General features: G+C 41.5%; 1 protein-coding gene across 1 annotated transcript in view; it reads right to left on the reverse strand.

Annotated features, from left to right (window-relative positions):
• Window positions 1-12,583: 12,583 nt before the first annotated feature.
• fermt2 (FERM domain containing kindlin 2) overlaps window positions 12,584-18,360 on the reverse strand; it is a 51,822-nt gene continuing 46,045 nt past the window's right edge. Inside the window, exons 12-15 of the mRNA XM_047345413.1 lie at window positions 16,567-16,587; window positions 14,902-15,026; window positions 14,668-14,809; window positions 12,584-14,140 (exon numbers count right to left, since the gene is read on the reverse strand). Coding sequence (XP_047201369.1) covers window positions 13,967-14,140; window positions 14,668-14,809; window positions 14,902-15,026; window positions 16,567-16,587 — 462 coding nt within the window. The 3' untranslated portion in view covers window positions 12,584-13,966. The remainder of the gene's footprint in view (window positions 14,141-14,667; window positions 14,810-14,901; window positions 15,027-16,566; window positions 16,588-18,360) is intronic.

The following is an 18,360-nucleotide window of genomic DNA, read 5'->3' on the forward strand; positions in this document are numbered from 1 at the left end:
AAATTGAACTCTCTGCAATTAAACTCCGATAAGACTGAGGTGCTGGTGATTGCTCCAGACGATGTCGTTCCTGGAATCAACCAGTATTTGGGTGACTTGAGCTCGTCTGCTAAACCAAGCCTAAGAAATCTGGGCGTGATTTTTGATGGAGAGTTGTCACTTGAGCATCATTCAAAGCAGCTCACTAGGAACTGTTTTTTCCAGCTCAGGAATATTTCGAAACTAAGAAGATTTGTTTCCAAAGATAATCTTGAGCTGATCATTCATGCTTTTGTGTCTTCTCGTTTAGACTATTGTAATTGCCTTTTTTCTTGTCTTAACAAAAAGGAGCTGTCTCGTCTGCAGCAGGTCCAAAATGCGGCGGCTATGGTGCTGACTCGCACCAACAGAAGGGCTCATATTACCCCAATTTTAAAATCTCTCCATTGGCTTCCAGTGGTTTTTCGCTTTAATTTCAAAATCCTGGTTCTGACTTTTAGAGCTCTCCATGGTCAGGCTCCCCGATACATTAGAGCCCAGTTGTGTCCGTATATCCCTTCTCGAAGGCTAAGGTCATTGGATCAGAATCTTCTTAAGGTCCCTTACACCCGTTTTAAGACTAGAGGAGATCGTTCCTTCCAGGCCGTTGCGCCAAAGCTTTGGAACGATCTCCCACTCTCGTTACGTTCTCTTGATTCTGTGGAAGTTTTCAAGAGCAAACTTAAAACCTATCTCTTTTGCAAATCTTTTTAACAGTTCCAGTGCGTTGGATGTGGTTATGCTACTATAGGCTTGTGACTATTATATTTACCACTACCCTCATAGTGATGGTTTTTATTAAATATTTTGTGCCTTTATTGTTTTATCTTAATGTATAATTGTGCACTTCTGTAAAACACCTTGTGACATTTAATATCTGTGAAAGGCGCTATATAAATAAACTGTTACTTACTTTACTTACTTACTGGGCCACCGAGGGAACTGGCTCCCAAGCCAAGTCAAAGGGACTTGGTGCCTTGCATCTCTTTCTGCGCATCTTTAGCTTGGGGGCTGCTGCTCCTGTGCCTTGCTGGCAACCTACTTCTGTGTGTTTTCATAAAAACCAGAGCACAGTGGACGAATCCAAAGCAAGATTACTTAAGCATTCAATCCTTGATGAATGGGACAGACTCATATGTAATTAGTGTATGTATGAGCACTGTTAACATTAGACATTAGACAGTACAGGTGAAATTAAAAAAAAAGAATCTCACACAGAGTTAGACAGTTTGATCTCTGCTGCCAAAATGACAGTATAACAATACACTGACATATGAGGCATAGAGGTTATTGGATAATGCTTTATTAGGTTCCATTACATCACACCCTTCAGGGCTATAGGCATTCCTGGGGAAGATGTATAGAGACTAGGTGACCCAACATCAGTGGCGGTTCTTGGATGAATGTCACCCTAGGCAAGGCCTTCTCTAAGTGCTTTTTAATTACTTCCTTTATTTGTACCATTAAAATCAAAAGATCGCATTGATTTGGTTGATGTTAGGTCTTTATATTTTTTAATGGTTTTTAATATTGTAAGCTAATTTTAAACTGATCATGATGGAGGAATTTAGTAATCTACTTTTTAGCCTCACATGTATCCACAGATATTCGATCAAGACCCATTTTCTTCTACCGATTGCCCCTAGTAATATTTTTTATTTCAACATTAATCAAAGAACTTTAAAATATAAATCAATATTGTTTAGTTTGCTATGGTTTTGAAGAAAACACAAATGTCTAAGGTAAAACTAAATGTACTAAAATGAGATGCAACATATTAAATAAAATTACAAAAAACGATTCTCAAAAACAAAAACACACTCAATATATATGTAATTAACTAAGCTTTTAATTAAAACAGGAAAACATATATTTATCTCAATAATAATGTTCTCAATTCCCAATAACAGTTATGGTTTATATTTTTTTAATCCTACAGTTTAATCCTACAGAAAGGGCATACAGGTAGTATGCACTTTCTGCTAACCATGAACCAAACCAGTACAGAACAAAGAGCTATAATGCTAAATGGTTATTAAAGTCACAGCTTTCACTCTTTCTCATTCCTGCTGTTGAAACACATTTATAACACGACTTACAGATAAACGGGCTATTTTTCTAATCCTGCTTTCTAATGCCGCCCTGGGCATCCGCCCATTTAGCTCAGAAATCGTAACTGATTAAGATCCCATGTTTTACTGCAGCTTTCTCACACTGAACTTGGGAGATTGTTGCTTCCACCATTATTATCCACTGCAAAGTATGTGCTGGTTGAAGATCCTTCTTAGAGGTTCTGCTGGGGCAATTGTGAGTATCAGACTTGAGCAGTTAGTGGGATATTCAAGAATGTGTCTTTTTCCATTAAGTCTTTTGATCTGAGGAAAACATGTCTAAGAATGACATCACCAATAAGTAGGTGACAAAAGTGTAAGAAAGGAAACTGTAATTCATCTTCTCTGCCTGCAGAGAAATTAGAATTTTCATCAAGGAAATTTCAGCAATGACTTTCAAAGCCAACTCATCAGCACATCTTCTGTGATGGTTGAAGTTATGCACAGCTCTCTGTTTACTGCAGGAGTGAATGTCAGAATCACTTTCCTAGACAAGGCGCTCTGTGACATTAAGAGTGACCTTAACCTGTTGTGAACTACAAGACAGCAGAGCAGCCCATTCTTGTAGCTGAACTATGCACATTTGGCTCCCTCAGGAAGCTGCTGTATCTGAATGGCAACAGGTGCAACTATGCTCACTGTATTGTGCAACTTGTTTCTTGTTTTGACTTCATGTAATATACAGGAACTGTCCACCCCTCAAGTCTTCCCCCTCATTTTCTTACATCAAAGCCAAACTCTACTCAGCATTCTCCAGGGTTCCTAAGAATTTATGACAATGGGTGAAGTCAGTGGTGAGATGTCTTTGGCTCTCATTAAAACTGAGAGTACAATAGGCCACACCCCAATCTAGTTGTTGTAAAATAAAGATCCTTTACTAAAAAGTTTAATCTTGAGCTGTTTGCAGGTTTTTGAAATAATTTAAGAAATCTGATAAATGAAATTAAAGGCCTGCGATGGACTGGCGACCTGTCCAGGGTGTACCCTCCCATAGACTGCTTGAGATAGGCACCAGCTTCCCCTTGACCTTCAATGGAAGAAGCAGTAGAAAATGAATGACTGAAGTTATCACCATTTTTACAACATTTTAATTTCAGTTGGATTTATGGTAGATATGTATAAGGTATGCGTTAGCATGTTCCTCCCAACATTTGTGTCACTTGAGCTGCCTATGTTATATTCACAAGCCATGCAGTGTTTGTGTAAGTCTCACTTTTCTTCACTTAATCAGTGTATGTTTTATCCTTAAGGGTTTAACTACAATACGACAATGTAGTTGTCAAAACTTTATTCCGTGGACATCTGTCACGCTACTAAAATTCTCTCAGACAAGCTAACTTTAGTTTCCCAGATTCATGTTGTTTGCCTATAAAATGTCACTTCAACATATCCAACAAATATGGTGGATGGAAGGGAAGTTAAAATACTGATATACAAGCAGACATGAGCTGCAGATAAACACTCTCATTCATTTGGCTCACACACAGAGAAAGAAAGGAGTCTGAAATGGAGCTAATTATTGGGGCTAAGAATACAGGAGGATTGTGTGGAGAGAGTAGTTATTGTTTCAACACAATCTGTGGACATCAGCAGATGTTTTGTTCTGAAACACATCCATCCATTCTTTCTTATCTGCTTAATAGTTGTATGGTTTTATACATAAAACTATTTTAAAAGAAACTGACTAATTATATGGTCACAAATAACACACACAGTTGCCTCATGGTCTGGCTGTTTACTTCCTGCTAGAACTATCTGTCCTGGCTGTAGCATGAACTTTGTTGTATTTTCAGATTACAAGGTTTGGGTAATTCCCTCCCCTTAAAACCAAGATCAAACGTTTTGATCTGATGGACTCTTTTTGGTGGATGAGGAGAAACCTGTTCTCTTCACCTGTTTAGTTCCACAGAGGTCACTGTCTGTTTCAAAAGTGCTAACTCAGTCTTTTTCTGTGTTGGCAATAAGTGGCAACACATCCATTCAACATGTTCCTGTTTAAGAGGTCTTTTTATATATGTAAGAAAATAGTCAGCGTCCTACACTACACTACCATCAAACACTGAGGATCCAGATGACATATCACTATCCATATTTAATACTCACTTCCTGTCTTTAGGAGATAAATGGCTAGAAAATGCTGTTTAGTTGCCTTAAAATGAAATTCATTCCTGCTGCATTGTTTTCAATTATCATCATCCTCTTTATAGATTTTTTGTCTTCCCTGTTTAAAACATGTTGCCTTTGCTGGTATTTTATAAGATTATGCAGTCATCATCATTTGGTTTTAGAAGTTCCTGATTCATCATTGGTGGAGCAGGTGGAGCATTTGTGGAACAGATTTCAGCTGCTCCACCAGACAACTGTAGGCTGTGTCCACTGAAGGAGAATAGGCAAAAACCAGAAAATAAACACATTGTCAGGAGGTGTTCTAGGATCTGATCTCTACCTCAATTTGTCACCTGGTTTCTGCTGGGCAGCCACTTTTGGTCATACTTGGATTTCACCAGACTGAGACTATCAAATAGAATAGAATAGAATAGAATAGAATCGTACTCGTATTCGTCGTCTTCCGCTTTATCCGGGACCGGGTCGCGGGGGCAGCAGACTCAGCAGAGACACCCAGATGTCCCTCTCCCCAGACACCTCCTCCATCTCCTTCGGAGGGGAGCCCAAGGCGTTCCCAGGCCAGCCGAGAGACATAGTCCCTCCAGCGTGTCCTGGGTTGTCCCCTGGGCCTCCTCCCGGTGGGACGTGCCTGGAACACCTCCCAAGGAAGGCGTCCAGGAGGCATCCGGTATAGATGCCCAAGCCACCTCAACTGGCTCCTCTCGATGTGGAGGAGCAGCGGCTCTACTCCGAGCCCCTCCCGGACGGACCCTATCTCTAAGGGAGTGCCCAGCCACCCTACGGAGGAAGCTCATTTCAGCCGCTTGTATCCAGGATCTCGTTCTTTCGGTCATGACCCAAAGTTCATGGCCATAGGTGAGGGTAGGAACGTAGACCGACCGGTAAATCGAGAGCTTCACTTTTCGGCTCAGCTCTCTCTTCACCACAACGGACCGGCACAGCACCCCCTTTACTGTGGCAGCCGCACCGATCCGTCTGTCGATCTCCCGCTCCATTCTTCCCTCACTCGTGAACAAGACCCCGAGATACTTAAACTCCTCCACTTGAGGCAGGAACTCCCCTCCAACCTGAAGAGGACAAGCTACCCTTTTCCAGTCGAGAACCATGGCCTTGGACTTGGAGGAGCTGATCTTCATCCCATCCGCTTCACACTTGGCTGCGAACCGCCCCAGTGCATGCTGTAGGTGTTGGCTAGAGGGGGCCAGCAGGACCACGTCATCTGCAAAAAGAAGAGACGAAATCCTCTGGTCCCCAAATCAGACCCCCTCCGGCCCTTGGTTGCGCCTAGAAATCCTGTCCATAAAAGTTATGAACAGGACCAGTGACATAGGGCAGCCTTGCCGGAGTCCAACATGCACCGGGAACAGTTCCGACTTAGTGCCGGCAATGCGAACCAAACTCTTGCTCTGCTTGTACAGAGACCGGATGACCCCTAGTAAAGGGCCCCCGATTCCATACTCCTGGAGCACCCCCCACAGGGCATCACGAGGGACACAGTCGAATGCTTTCTCCAGGTCCACAAAACACATGTGGACCGGTTGGGCAAACTCCCATGAACCCTCGAGTACCCTGTAGAGGGTATAGAGCTGGTCCAGTGTTCCACGGCCGGGACAAAAACCCCACTGCTCCTCCTGAAGGCGGGGTTTGACTATCGGCCGGACTCTCCTCTCCAATACCCTGGCGTAGGCCTTACCAGGGATGCTGAGGAGTGTGATCCCCCTGTAGTTGGAACACACCCTCCGGTCACCCTTCTTATGTAGGGGGACCACCACCCCAGTCTGCCAATCCAAAGGCACTGTCCCCGTCCGCCACGCAATGTTGAAGAGGCGTGTCAACCATGACAGCCTCACAACATCCATAGACTTGAGGTACTCAGGGCGGATCTCATCCAACCCCGAAGTCTTGCCACCGCGGAACTTTTTAACCACCTTGGTGACTTCAGCCCGGGTGATGAAAGAGTCCAACCCTGAGTCCCCAGCCTCTGTTTCCACCAGGGAATGCATGATGGCAGGATTGAGGAGATCCTCGAAGTACTCCTTCCCCAGTCGAGGTCAGCAGCTCCCCACCCCCACTGTAAACAGTGTTGGCGAAGCACTGCTTCCCCCTCCTGAGGCGCCGGACGGTTTGCCAGAATCACTTGCACCAACCGGTAGTCCTTCTCTATGGCCTCACCGAACTCCTCCCAGGTCCGAGTTTTTGCCTCTGCCACCGCTCGGGCCGCGGCACGCTTGGCCCCATGGTACCCGTCAGCCGCCTCAGGAGTCCCACAAGCCAACCACAGCCGATAGGACTCCTTCTTCAGCTTGACAGCGTCTCTTACTGCCGACACCCCTATGTTTGAACATGGTGTTCATTATGGACAATCCGTGACTGGCACAGAAGTCCAATAACAAAACACCGCTCGGATTCAGATCGGGGAGGCCATTCCTCCCTATCACGCCTCTCCAGAATAGAATAGAAATATCATTTATTGTCCTTCAGGGGATAAATTCAAGTGTACCAGCAGCAAAGCGAAAGGCAATGGAAGCATGCAGATTCACACAAAAGTGAAAATCTAAAAAAGAACAAGAGGCTGAATTGTAAGGTTAAATTTACAACATAAAAACTGTTTGGTTATTTAAAAAAGCATACTGACATTTAAAGAAATGTGCAATTGTTTAGGGTGATTAAAAAACTTGTGAATCTATAAACGTACATAAAAAAACTAGTTATTTACAAGAAATGGAAAATCTGTGCAAATAACAGTTAGATGTAAAGAGTTATTGTGTTTAGGTTTATGGGGAGCAGTGATCTTTATTAAGCATAACAGATGCTGGGAGGAAGGATCTGCGATAACGTGCCTTTGTGCACCTAGAATGCAGCAGTCTGTCACTGTAAGAGCTCTGCAGTTCTGCAGCAGCTTTATGCATGTGGTGGGAGACATTGTCCAAGAGTAATGTTTTTTCCCAGTTACGTTTTCTCCCACCACCTGCACTGGGCTGAGGGGGCATACTAGCACAGAGCTGACCTTCCTGATTAGCTTATTTAACCACTTCCTCTCACCTGTAGATAAACTGCTGCTCCAGCATACCACACCACAAGAGATGCCTAATGCCATTAAAAACCTCAGTCTCCTTATCAGGTAGAGTTGGCTCCCCTCTTGTAAAGAGCATCAGTGTTGTGACTCCAGTCTAGTGTACTGTTCAGATGGGCAACCAGGTTTTATAAGCGTCCACTATCCCAATGTCAGTACTCTGGATGCTCACCAGTGTTGGTATGGTGGGTCTGCGCCTGTGGAAATCCACCACCAGCTCCTTGGCTTTCCACCTGAGATCAGGAGGTGGTTCTGCTGGCACAGGTCCACAAAGTCCTTTGTCTACTGTCTTGAGTCATCCTCAACTGTGAGGCTAGCTTCTGCGGATTCAGCATAGAACATTTGTAGATGGCAGCCAGAAGAGTTGATGAAAACGTTTGTAGTGAAGGGGGTGAAGCACAGTTCCCTGCGGGGCCCCAATACTGCAGGCCAACCCGTCAGAGACACAGCCCAGTTATCCTCAAACACTGAGCGGCCAGTGAGGTATTCTAGTATCCACTGGGACAGGTGGTGGCCCCCTCCTGACAGCTCCAGCTTGTCCCTCAGAGGTCTCGATTGAATGGTATTAAAAGCACTGAAGAAATCAAAGAAGATTATCCTTATGTATCCAAAGAAGACCTCTCCAGGGGGCAAAGATGGTTGAGGACCATCCTCTTGAGGGTCTTCATCAGATGCAAGGTCAGCTCTACCGGTCTATAGCTGCTGACATCCTTTGAATGTGTGGTCTTCGGTGCTCATACTACACAGGAGGTCTTTCACAGCTGTGGTACTTTCCACAGCTTTAGGCTCATGTTAAACAGGTATTTCATGATGTCACACATCATGTGGGCTGTGGGATGGAGTCTTCTGAAGCCTAGAGGTGGGTGAAAGCTGAGAGGAGTGAAACTGGGGGAAGAAAAGCAGGCAGTCTTCAAAGATAAGGGGATATGAAGCAGGGATGACCTAGGGGAGTGAGTGTCTGATGAAACCTGATAAACTGGTTCTGATCATTCACCTACCCTAAATCTCTGACAGCCTGGGAATTTGGTGTGTGACCTGAAACTGTTTTCAGTCTTTTCCAAACCCACTGATGTTCTGCTGCAGCTGGTCGTCCTTACTGTAGATGTTTTTTTCCACCTCTGATCTTCCTTGTCAGTTCTAATCTACACAGCTTTCAGCTCCTCCTTGTTTCTTGGGCCAAAGGGTCTCTTCTTCTCCTTGTCAAGAGCCTTTATTTCAGGGTTGCCTAGCATATGTGTACATTTAATTGAACTCTGCCATCTAGTGGAACAATTAAGCTGGTACAAAGCATAAAGGCTATAAAAAGACAAATTAATAATTATGTAGCAAAATATATTACAGATTCACAGAGTGAGTGTAAGTCTGAAGATTTTGTGAAACTCATGGAAGTAAACTGTTAAAAAAATTCACAAGGCAGCTTTGCACATGAAGTGACAAAAAAGCAAAAGCTTATTCTACCAAACATCTGGTACTCATTCATTTTCTCCCCACTGACACCAGTGCTGTACTTTTCAGCAGTCTAATCCATCAATCTACAGGTCCTTCTCAAAATATTAGCATATTGTGATAAAGTTCATTATTTTCCATAATGACATGATGAAAATTTAACATTCATATATTTTAGATTCATTGCACACTAACGGAAATATTTCAGGTCTTTTATTGTCTTAATACGGATGATTTTGGCATACAGCTCATGAAAACCCAAAATTCCTATTTCACAAAATTAGCATATCATTAAAAGGGTCTCTAAACGAGCTATGAACCTAATCATCTGAATCAACGAGTTAACTCTAAACACCTGCAAAAGATTCCTGAGGCCTTTAAAACTCCCAGCCTGGTTCATCACTCAAAACCCCAATCATGGGTAAGACTGCCGACCTGACTGCTGTCCAGAAGGCCACTATTGACACCCTCAAGCAAGAGGGTAAGACACAGAAAAACATTTCTGAATGAATAGGCTGTTCCCAGAGTGCTGTATCAAGGCACCTCAGTGGGAAGTCTGTGGGAAGGAAAAAGTGTGGCAGAAAACGGTGCAGAACGAGAAGAGGTGACCGGACCCTGAGGAAGATTGTGGAGAAGGGCCGATTCCAGACCTTGGGGGACCTGCGGAAGCAGTGGACTGAGTCTGGAGTAGAAACATCCAGAGCCACCGTGCACAGGCGTGTGCAGGAAATGGGCTACAGGTGCCACATTCCCCAGGTCAAGCCACGTTTGAACCAGAAACAGCGGCAGAAGCGCCTGACCTGGGCTACAGAGAAGCAGCACTGGACTGTTGCTCAGTGGTCCAAAGTACTTTTTTCGGATGAAAGCAAATTCTGCATGTCATTCGGAAATCAAGGTGCCATAGTCTGGAGGAAGACTGGGGAGAAGGAAATGCCAAAATGCCAGAAGTCCAGTGTCAAGTACCCACAGTCAGTGATGGTCTGGGGTGCCGTGTCAGCTGCTGGTGTTGGTCCACTGTGTTTTATCAAGGGCAGGGTCAATGCAGCTAGCTATCAGGAGATTTTGGAGCACTTCATGCTTCCATCTGATGAAAAGCTTTATGGAGATGAAGATTTCATTTTTCAGCACAACCTGGCACCTGCTCACAGTGCCAAAACCACTGGTAAATGGTTTACTGACCATGGTATCACTGTGCTCAATTGGCCTGCCAACTCTCCTGACCTGAACCCCATAGAGAATCTGTGGGATATTGTGAAGAGAACGTTGAGAGACTCAAGACCCAACACTCTGGATGAGCTAAAGGCCGCTATCGAAGCATCCTGGGCCTCCATAAGACCTCAGTGCCACAGGCTGATTGCCTCCATGCCACACCGCATTGAAGCAGTCATTTCTGCAAAGGATTCCCGACCAAGTATTGAGTGCATAACTGTACATGATTATTTGAAGGTTGACGTTTTTTGTATTAAAAACACTTTTATTTTATTGGTCGGATGAAATATGCTAATTTTGTGAGATAGGAATTTTGGGTTTTCATGAGCTGTATGCCAAAATTATCTGTTTTAAGACAATAAAAGACCTGAAATATTTCAGTTAGTGTGCAATGAATCTAAAATATATGAATGTTAAATTTTCATCATTACATTATGGAAAATAATGAACTTTATCACAATATGCTAATATTTTGAGAAGGACCTGTATACACTTCCTGTTCGCAAATGAACAAGCACGCCATGATGAGCTGTCATTCTCTATGCACTCGCCTGCTGACAGCAACTCAAGAACTACTATGTATACAATATTAAGAGTCCATTATCTTAAAACAAAAATGCTTCTACCACTTGGTATGAACGACTAATGGGGAAAAAAAAAGACAGTTGTGTAGATTTTAAGGCTAAACAGTGAATATAATAAAATTCATAACCAATTTGGCAACTGCCAGCTAAACTGGTACAATCTGTCCCACATGACCGACATTTATTTCATGTTGCTTTGCTTCAACACAGCATCTTAAGTTCAAGGTCGGGACTTGAATCTACTGCAGCATCTTAACATATTTCTAAATTTGCTGATGTGCTTAGATTTAAGTTCATGATGCATGACTCGGTTTTAGCCACTTTGAACCAATGGTCTCATATTTAACTTTGGTAAAAGAGTTAATGGACGACTCAAGGAGTGCACTATGGCATGGTCATGTGGCTTCCAAACCTGCCCAAATCATCACACCACCACCACCATGCTTGATAGTTGGTATCAGGGCGTTTGTGCCAATGTGTTTTTTTTTTTTTGGTGCTGTGAATTATGGCCTGTGGGCAGTAACAATTGATCCTCTAAGGTCACTCCTGAAGTCTTTCCTCCTTGTTTTTGACCAAATACACAACTGTACACTCCTGCCAAAACTCCTGCTTTTAAAGTGGTCACACTTGATGATTAATTATTTCAGTGCATCTGATTAGCAGCATCTAATTCCCCAATACAGAAATTCATTGGAAGTAGAAAGTTTTATTAACTTCCCTGCCTGGTTTCTGCAAGAAAATTAATACACACTTCAAAAATTTCAAGATGAGAATAATCAATTTCCCCTGTGAAAAAATGAGTCAAATAACAATGAATTTAAATAAAAATTACTTTATTATTTTTTAAAATAAATGCATTTTTTACAGTCAAAAAACAGAACAGCAGGACATGCACAGCTGCTCTGGACACTGGAGGGAAACAAAACAGGAAAAAATATATATATTTATATATGCTTGGTTCTTTCTTACCTCTTTTTTTAAATATTTTATTTTTGTGAAATTGTCTCTAACTCCAGGGGGTCATCTTCACCACATTATGTGGCACACTTCAGTTGTGACAAAAAAACCCAAAGTTATCTAAAAAAACAATGTGAACAAGCTGAATATAAGGCAGAAATGTATGTAAATAATTACTGTCAGTTGAAACAAATAAATATGGTTTTGCATTGTTTTGCAAAACGGACAAGAGAAGACAAAAATATATGAACAAAATAAACAGAACTTTATGAAGAATAACATCCGCTCAGCATAGGGTTTGGCTGCACATAAAAAAACATTTCAACCAAGCCTGGAGTTTGAGACTAGTTATCGTAATCTAAATTTATATGCATTCTTATGTGGAAACTCAGTAAGACCACAATGTACACAGACAGCTCTGAAGGCTACATACGTCAACTGATGGCTTCTGAAAAAAAAAAAAAAAAACTGTACAATTCTATAAAACGTTTGCGTTTTTACATTAGTTACAAAAAAATAACAATACTTCATTTATCAATCCTTCATACTTAGAACAGAAAAAATTGCATTTTCTTTAAACTCTGTGACCTTTTGCTGGTGCATATTGATAAGGATATAATACTATATGGTGAGAAACAGGACTTCATTAAGGTAGGACATGCCTCGAGGGATTGTGATAGTGTTCCTCCTTTTGTGTAAAGTACATGCACTTCAACGTCATCTATAATATCAAGTCTCTGGTTGCTTAAAACTTGTAAAAGCAGCTACTGACGGCCACATCTCTTGCTATTACTGTTCAAAAAGAACAAAGGCTAGTCACTGGAAAAAAAAAATGTTGCTTTTGTATATTTACTGAACTGAATGAGACATTTTGACCTAATTTGGTACATCCAGGTAGTAAAACCCACAGGATGTTGATCGCAGTGCAACGAAGAGTAGCGTTTTCAAAAATGCTTCCTAGTCGCACTTTAATAAAAAATACAAAGGAAGTGCTCACAAGGTGTTCTGTGTCAGGCTAATACATAATCAACAGGGTGGCTCAACAAAAGAGACGGAAGTTGCGAAACACTGAAGCAAAAGAAAAATTTAACATCTTATCCATAAAGAGGAATCTATAAGCAGAAGTGCTTACAAGAGTTTTCAGAGAGATTCATAGAAAGGACAGTGTGGAGGTAAAGAGCACCTATGAGAAGCCATTGCTGCTACAGATACCCTTTTGATAAGATTTAACGATTGATTTATTCCTTTATGGAAGATAAATATAAATGCTTTATACGTTTATATGGCAAGAGTTTAGCTCCTTTAGTCCAGCTACAGAAGAGAATGCAGGGCTCCTACAAATGTCCTGTTCAGAATTATTTTTCAAATAGTTTCTGTCAGTCCTTACTACATTATAACCACCTGAATGCAATACATTTGACTAGTGTTGTTTTTATTATTTGGTTTTTCAGAAATTGTTAAATAACTCACTACTTCCGATTCATTTCACGTCTTTTGGGCATCTGGCGAAACGTTAAATCGGTTCTAATCCACAATACTTATAATAAATTAAACAGATTCTTTAAATCACAGTTTGCAATCATTCTTTCATTTCACCATATCCCTCAGATTGTTTATTCTAACTATTTGTTTGGCATCTAAACCAAACCAAGTTCAAAAGTTTTCAGTCCAGTTTAAGACTCAGAAACAGATTTATCCAGAGCCCAAAAAAGCACCTAAACAGGACTCAAAAACAAAAAAGATCAATGATTGGAGCAACTGCAGTAATTTAGAAAGCAAATCTGAGATAAAGGTCATTATAGACCTTTATAGAAATATGAATTCACATAAGAAGGCCTTTATTCAGAAATTCATATCTTTTATCTTTTGGAAAATGAAAAAAGGAATAAAGATTGAAAAAAGCTTTTCTCCATACTTCACCAGAGTGGGAAAATTATAAAAACAAATTCCATCCTTTTCCAGACTTTAAGGAGTAGTAGGAACCTTGATAATTGGAGCAGAAAAGATGAGTCTTTGGAATTAAATCGAAAGGTTGATCAACCAGTGCCTTGGATGAAAATTTGTGGCCATAATCCTAACAGGGTGAAAGATGAGAGCGCGATAAGAGGAGAAGAAGAAGAAGGTGGTGGTACAGGGTGTTATTTTAAGGCTCCTTCTAAAACACAAGACTTCAGCTGGACAGTACACCAACCAAAACATTAGTGGAGTAACAAATTATTTTGTGAGCATTAATGCAAATATATATATTAAAAAAAACTAGAACAATAATTGTGTCAGTCTTGGCAATAACTGTGCTAAATTTTGACTTCTTCAGCACAGTTTCAAACACTTCAAAAGACAAAAGAACACAATAAAATAAACCCATACAAGTCTGCACCACTTCCCACCCTAACCCGCTTCCCATGACCTAAAATCATTGATTCCTGCTGGCCTGGGACCACTCAGACCCAGCCGCTGGTCAGTTTATAGAACATTTCCTCATCTAGTGACTCATTCTGGTCCTTGGCTCGTGTCGACAGGAAGATGTACCCGCCGATAAACTCGTGGACAACCTTGCAGTCCACCTCGGCGCAGATGAAAGACAGGCTGGGCTCGTCTGCAAACTCAACGGTCACCTGAATGCACAAGATATGAGACATCAGTCGTGGTAAATACTAACAATATATAATGTCTTTTGTACCACTTTAAATGTTGAGTGGAAGGAAGACACAAACTGTTGAAGAAACTAAGAATCCATGTCAGGGACATGATGAACATGGAGAAGAAGGTGCTCTGGACAGAGTAAACTAACACTGACCTTTTTGGCGTATATGCAAATGTTATACCTGCTGGAGAACTAATACTGCGCATCACCCTGAACCCACCATCCCAATTCTATAAAACATGCCGGTGAAAGCATCATGCCGTCGGGGGGCTGGGGGTTAATAGAAAATGCCTGCTTAACATCTTTATTTGTAAAACCTTTAGATTTTGAAAACCATGCATCACTTAACCTCCACTTTACATTTATGGACCAATGCAATACTTCGTGGTTGTAATCTGACTGAATGGAAAAAACCTTAAGGGCAGTGAAAACTTTCACAAGGCACTGTACGAAAGAAAAAACTGTTTTAGCGACTTTCTTTGGCGCCCCCTCTCCTACCATCTTGATCTCCCAGTTGACATTCCACTGCTTCATGTTGCTAAAGCGCCAGGTCTTGATGGCATCTCCAGTGTGGGCATCCATCCGGATCAGACGATTATAGGTGATTCCGATCAGCTCTTCCTTCTTTCCTCCCTGGAACCTGAGGAGCAAAAAGGGAAACGTTTAGCTTAACTGACCGAATGATATGTCACAAACAAAAACAATATGGGTAATGGTGATGGAGTTATGTACTTTGCAAGGAAGTGAGTGATTCCAAACTCTGGCAAGGACTGCCATGCCTGGATGAAGCGCATCTTAGCCTCAATGAGACTCATCTGGGCCACGTTCTGGTGGGCTTCAAGAATCCGTGCTGAAATCTGCCAAAGACACAATAACACATATAAAAAGACGGGTTTTTTTGGCACGGTGCTTCCTGTTGAGTTATCACAAATTCAAACATCCCCGGGTCCAAATTCATCCCATCACCACACACCAAACCAACCAACCCACCACACCCAAATCACCACCCGCTGAATATGTAAAAAAGTCTTCAGAGCATAATGTGTTGGTAAATGACCAGAAGAAGAAGAGTATGAAACTTCACGTCCAAACGAGGGATCTGTGTCACTGAGATGAGTGAGTGAGAAAAAGCTTTTAATCAATGTGAGTTTGTAAGCATCTGACTGTATAAGGTGCAGCTATATATTGGCACCCCAGGTAAAGATATGTAAAAAAATACTTTTGCCTTTATGTTTTAGACCATTTCCCAGGATTTCTTTAAACATCTCCTGGTATTCGAAGAGTTTATGATGAGATGCTATGTAAAAATGTTTCCATGGCCTTTGGAGAGAGGCCCACAGCACCACAGACCCTTCACTGTACTGGACAGGGGGCATGAGGTGCTTTTCCTCATTTTTTCATTTTTTGTTTCAGAGCAGAGCGACCTCGAATGTTTCATTATAGAAAAGCTCAATCATAGTGATGTCTGTTACCATTTCTGATGGTAGGACAGAAAACACTTTCTGGCATCACCACAAAACAGCTGGTTGCCATGGAAACCTAATGATGTGGACTTGTTGATACTAGTATTTGCTGAAGCTATGACATTTATTTTTGGAGATTATATACGTGCCTTACCATCCTGCTCACTTTGCATGGTGGTAAAATAAACTCAGGCTAGTGGCCAGAAGAGAAACTGATGTCTGTGTCATGTCATATTTATACCCCAGGCCAACAAAAAGTCGTGGATTACTAATCCGTAGTTCCTAGACACCAAACACACCTTTCCTCAGGGTATGGACCATTTTTATGTGCATTTATTTTTATTTCTGACTAGAAGCAGGCTTGATGGTAATGCACATAGGTTCCAATGCACCTGAACACCTGTCGTTTTAGACATACATGTCACACAAGTTAATAAACAGAGGAACAGAGCTAGCCAAAAAGTTCCACTACAGATATTTTCATTGAAGATTATGTGCATTTCTAAAGTCAATGATCAAAACACACATTTTCTGAGGTCAGCCACTTACCTCCTGTCCACTATTGTCTATGCATTTTATATGAGACACACAAACTAAAACAGTAAGGTAAAGCTAAAACTAAAAAACATGAAAGCACTTATTCTTCTAATATGATGTTAAATGGACAAAAGCATGCAACAGACCTCCATATTTGTTTATTATTTAGTCTTCTAAATGGATGTTAAAATTGTTTGTTCAACATGAAGCAGGAGCCATATGAACCCTTTCATATGTGACTTACTTTTATTTATTAATTCTTGGACACAAATCAAAGACAAACAACAAACAGAAAATGTCATCTACTCTCTATAGTTAGAAGACCACCCAGACACAAAAAAAGGTTTAGAAAAACATGCAGAGCGGCTTAAAGGCACCCAGTGGACACATCACTTACCAAATCCCTGATATAGCCTGGCTGAAGAGAGGAGATGGGTATGGGGAGATGCAGGAGTTTGACAGAGGCAGAATAAAAAAGAAAGAAAGAAAAAGTTTGGACAAAGAACAGGCAAATAAGATTAGAGTCAGGGGAGGAAAGCTAAAAAAAATATACGCTGGAAACTATGGCATGACTGCAATGAAAGAGCTGTACTGTGGGGATGAGGTGTCATACAGTACTAAGCCACAATCAAGGGCGAGTAGAGCTCAAAAACTGATGCATCCTTTAGAGAGGAAACATAGGAAGGACTGCATAACGCTTGTCAAGGGAAATGGTCAAATAGAAACTGGGATTGACTGTGTCGGCTTACTGTGTCATAACTTCCACTGGGACGATAAAACATCAGAAAGGTTCTCATTCCTTTCCTTCCACAAGATGGCGACGTTTACCTACTGTAGTGAAACTGATGACTAGTCTGTTTAGGCTTCCAGCTGCTTCAGTGTTTGCTTTCTGCTTAAACTTATACAATCAGACCAGACACTGCTCTAACCCACGTAATCCAAAAGTTCCTGTGTGTACATCCGCTTAGAGCAACGGCACGGAAGTCTCCCTGGGCAAATCTTGCAACAGGAAGCCCGATTTGAGGGGAGATGGGGAGGGGCTGCAGCTGACTGGAGAGTTTACAGGATTTTCCCAGACAGTTTTCCCGCGCAGCATTCCCAAGCACTGCTCATTTCCTGATGCCCCACGCCTACTACACAAGTTCACGTGTGTATGTGTGTGTGTAAGCAGGGTGGCACAGGCACATACTGTACGTTTAGTACAGTGTTACTCTTTCTTATGAGACCGTAGAAAATATCTATTAGACTGGGCTGGAGTAAGTTTGACGATGAAGAAAAAGAAAATGAACTATAGTAACAACATGCAGCTGAATAATATTACTAATACTGTTATGGACAAATTTGTTGACACCCTTTGTAAAGATGTGTAAAAATCCTTCAAATAAATTCATCTTTTAATCCAGTAGCATGATTTCATTTCTAACATGTTTTTTTTTACTGGATATAGATGGTTATTGGAGAAGATTGATTTTGTGTTTGGTGAACCATGGATCATTATCCATTTATTTGTCATTTTTATTTAGTATTATTTCAAATGTCCTCGTATTTCAATGAGATCAAGATGCCACGCACTCAAACAAGATTCTCAGGGCCTTTGGAGAGAAATGGATCCATTGCATCACAGAGCCGTTACCATACCAACAGTGAGACTAAGGTGCTATGCCAGTCTAAATTAGTCCGAAGAAGTTTAGTAAACTGCACATATTTTTGTTACAGTAGGGGGGAAAAAAAGGATTTGTTTCTAGTAATAATTCCAGGCAACCAGTTGGCATGAAGAAGAATGCGTGATCCCAAAATGCCACTCTTTGCTGTAGTTCTCCAACAGAGTTTTGGAGATGTAGTTTTACCTTCCTTATTACCGTTCCTTCCTGTGTGTGATAAGGTAAAAATCTGCCTTTATCCAGCCTGGTGACCAGTGGCTAACAGAAATGGGCCTCCTCATTGTAATTTATTTATGTCCCAGTGACAAAGTCATGGAATAAATAAAAAGCTCCAAAAAACTGATTGGCATGAAAAAGTGAAGTGTAAACATGATAAAAAGCACATGGAGTGCAGCGTGACGTACAGCGCCCCATATACTGAAGCTATTCACCCACGGATGAAGCCATATGGGGTTCGAGTCCCAACCTCAGGAACTTTCCTGGCCTGCATGTCTTTTCTCAGCCTCCTATCCAGTCTGAACACTGCATAA

The sequence above is a fragment of the Girardinichthys multiradiatus genome, chromosome 19 (assembly GCF_021462225.1).
Source record: "Girardinichthys multiradiatus isolate DD_20200921_A chromosome 19, DD_fGirMul_XY1, whole genome shotgun sequence".
Classification (NCBI taxonomy): Eukaryota; Metazoa; Chordata; class Actinopteri; order Cyprinodontiformes; family Goodeidae; genus Girardinichthys; species Girardinichthys multiradiatus.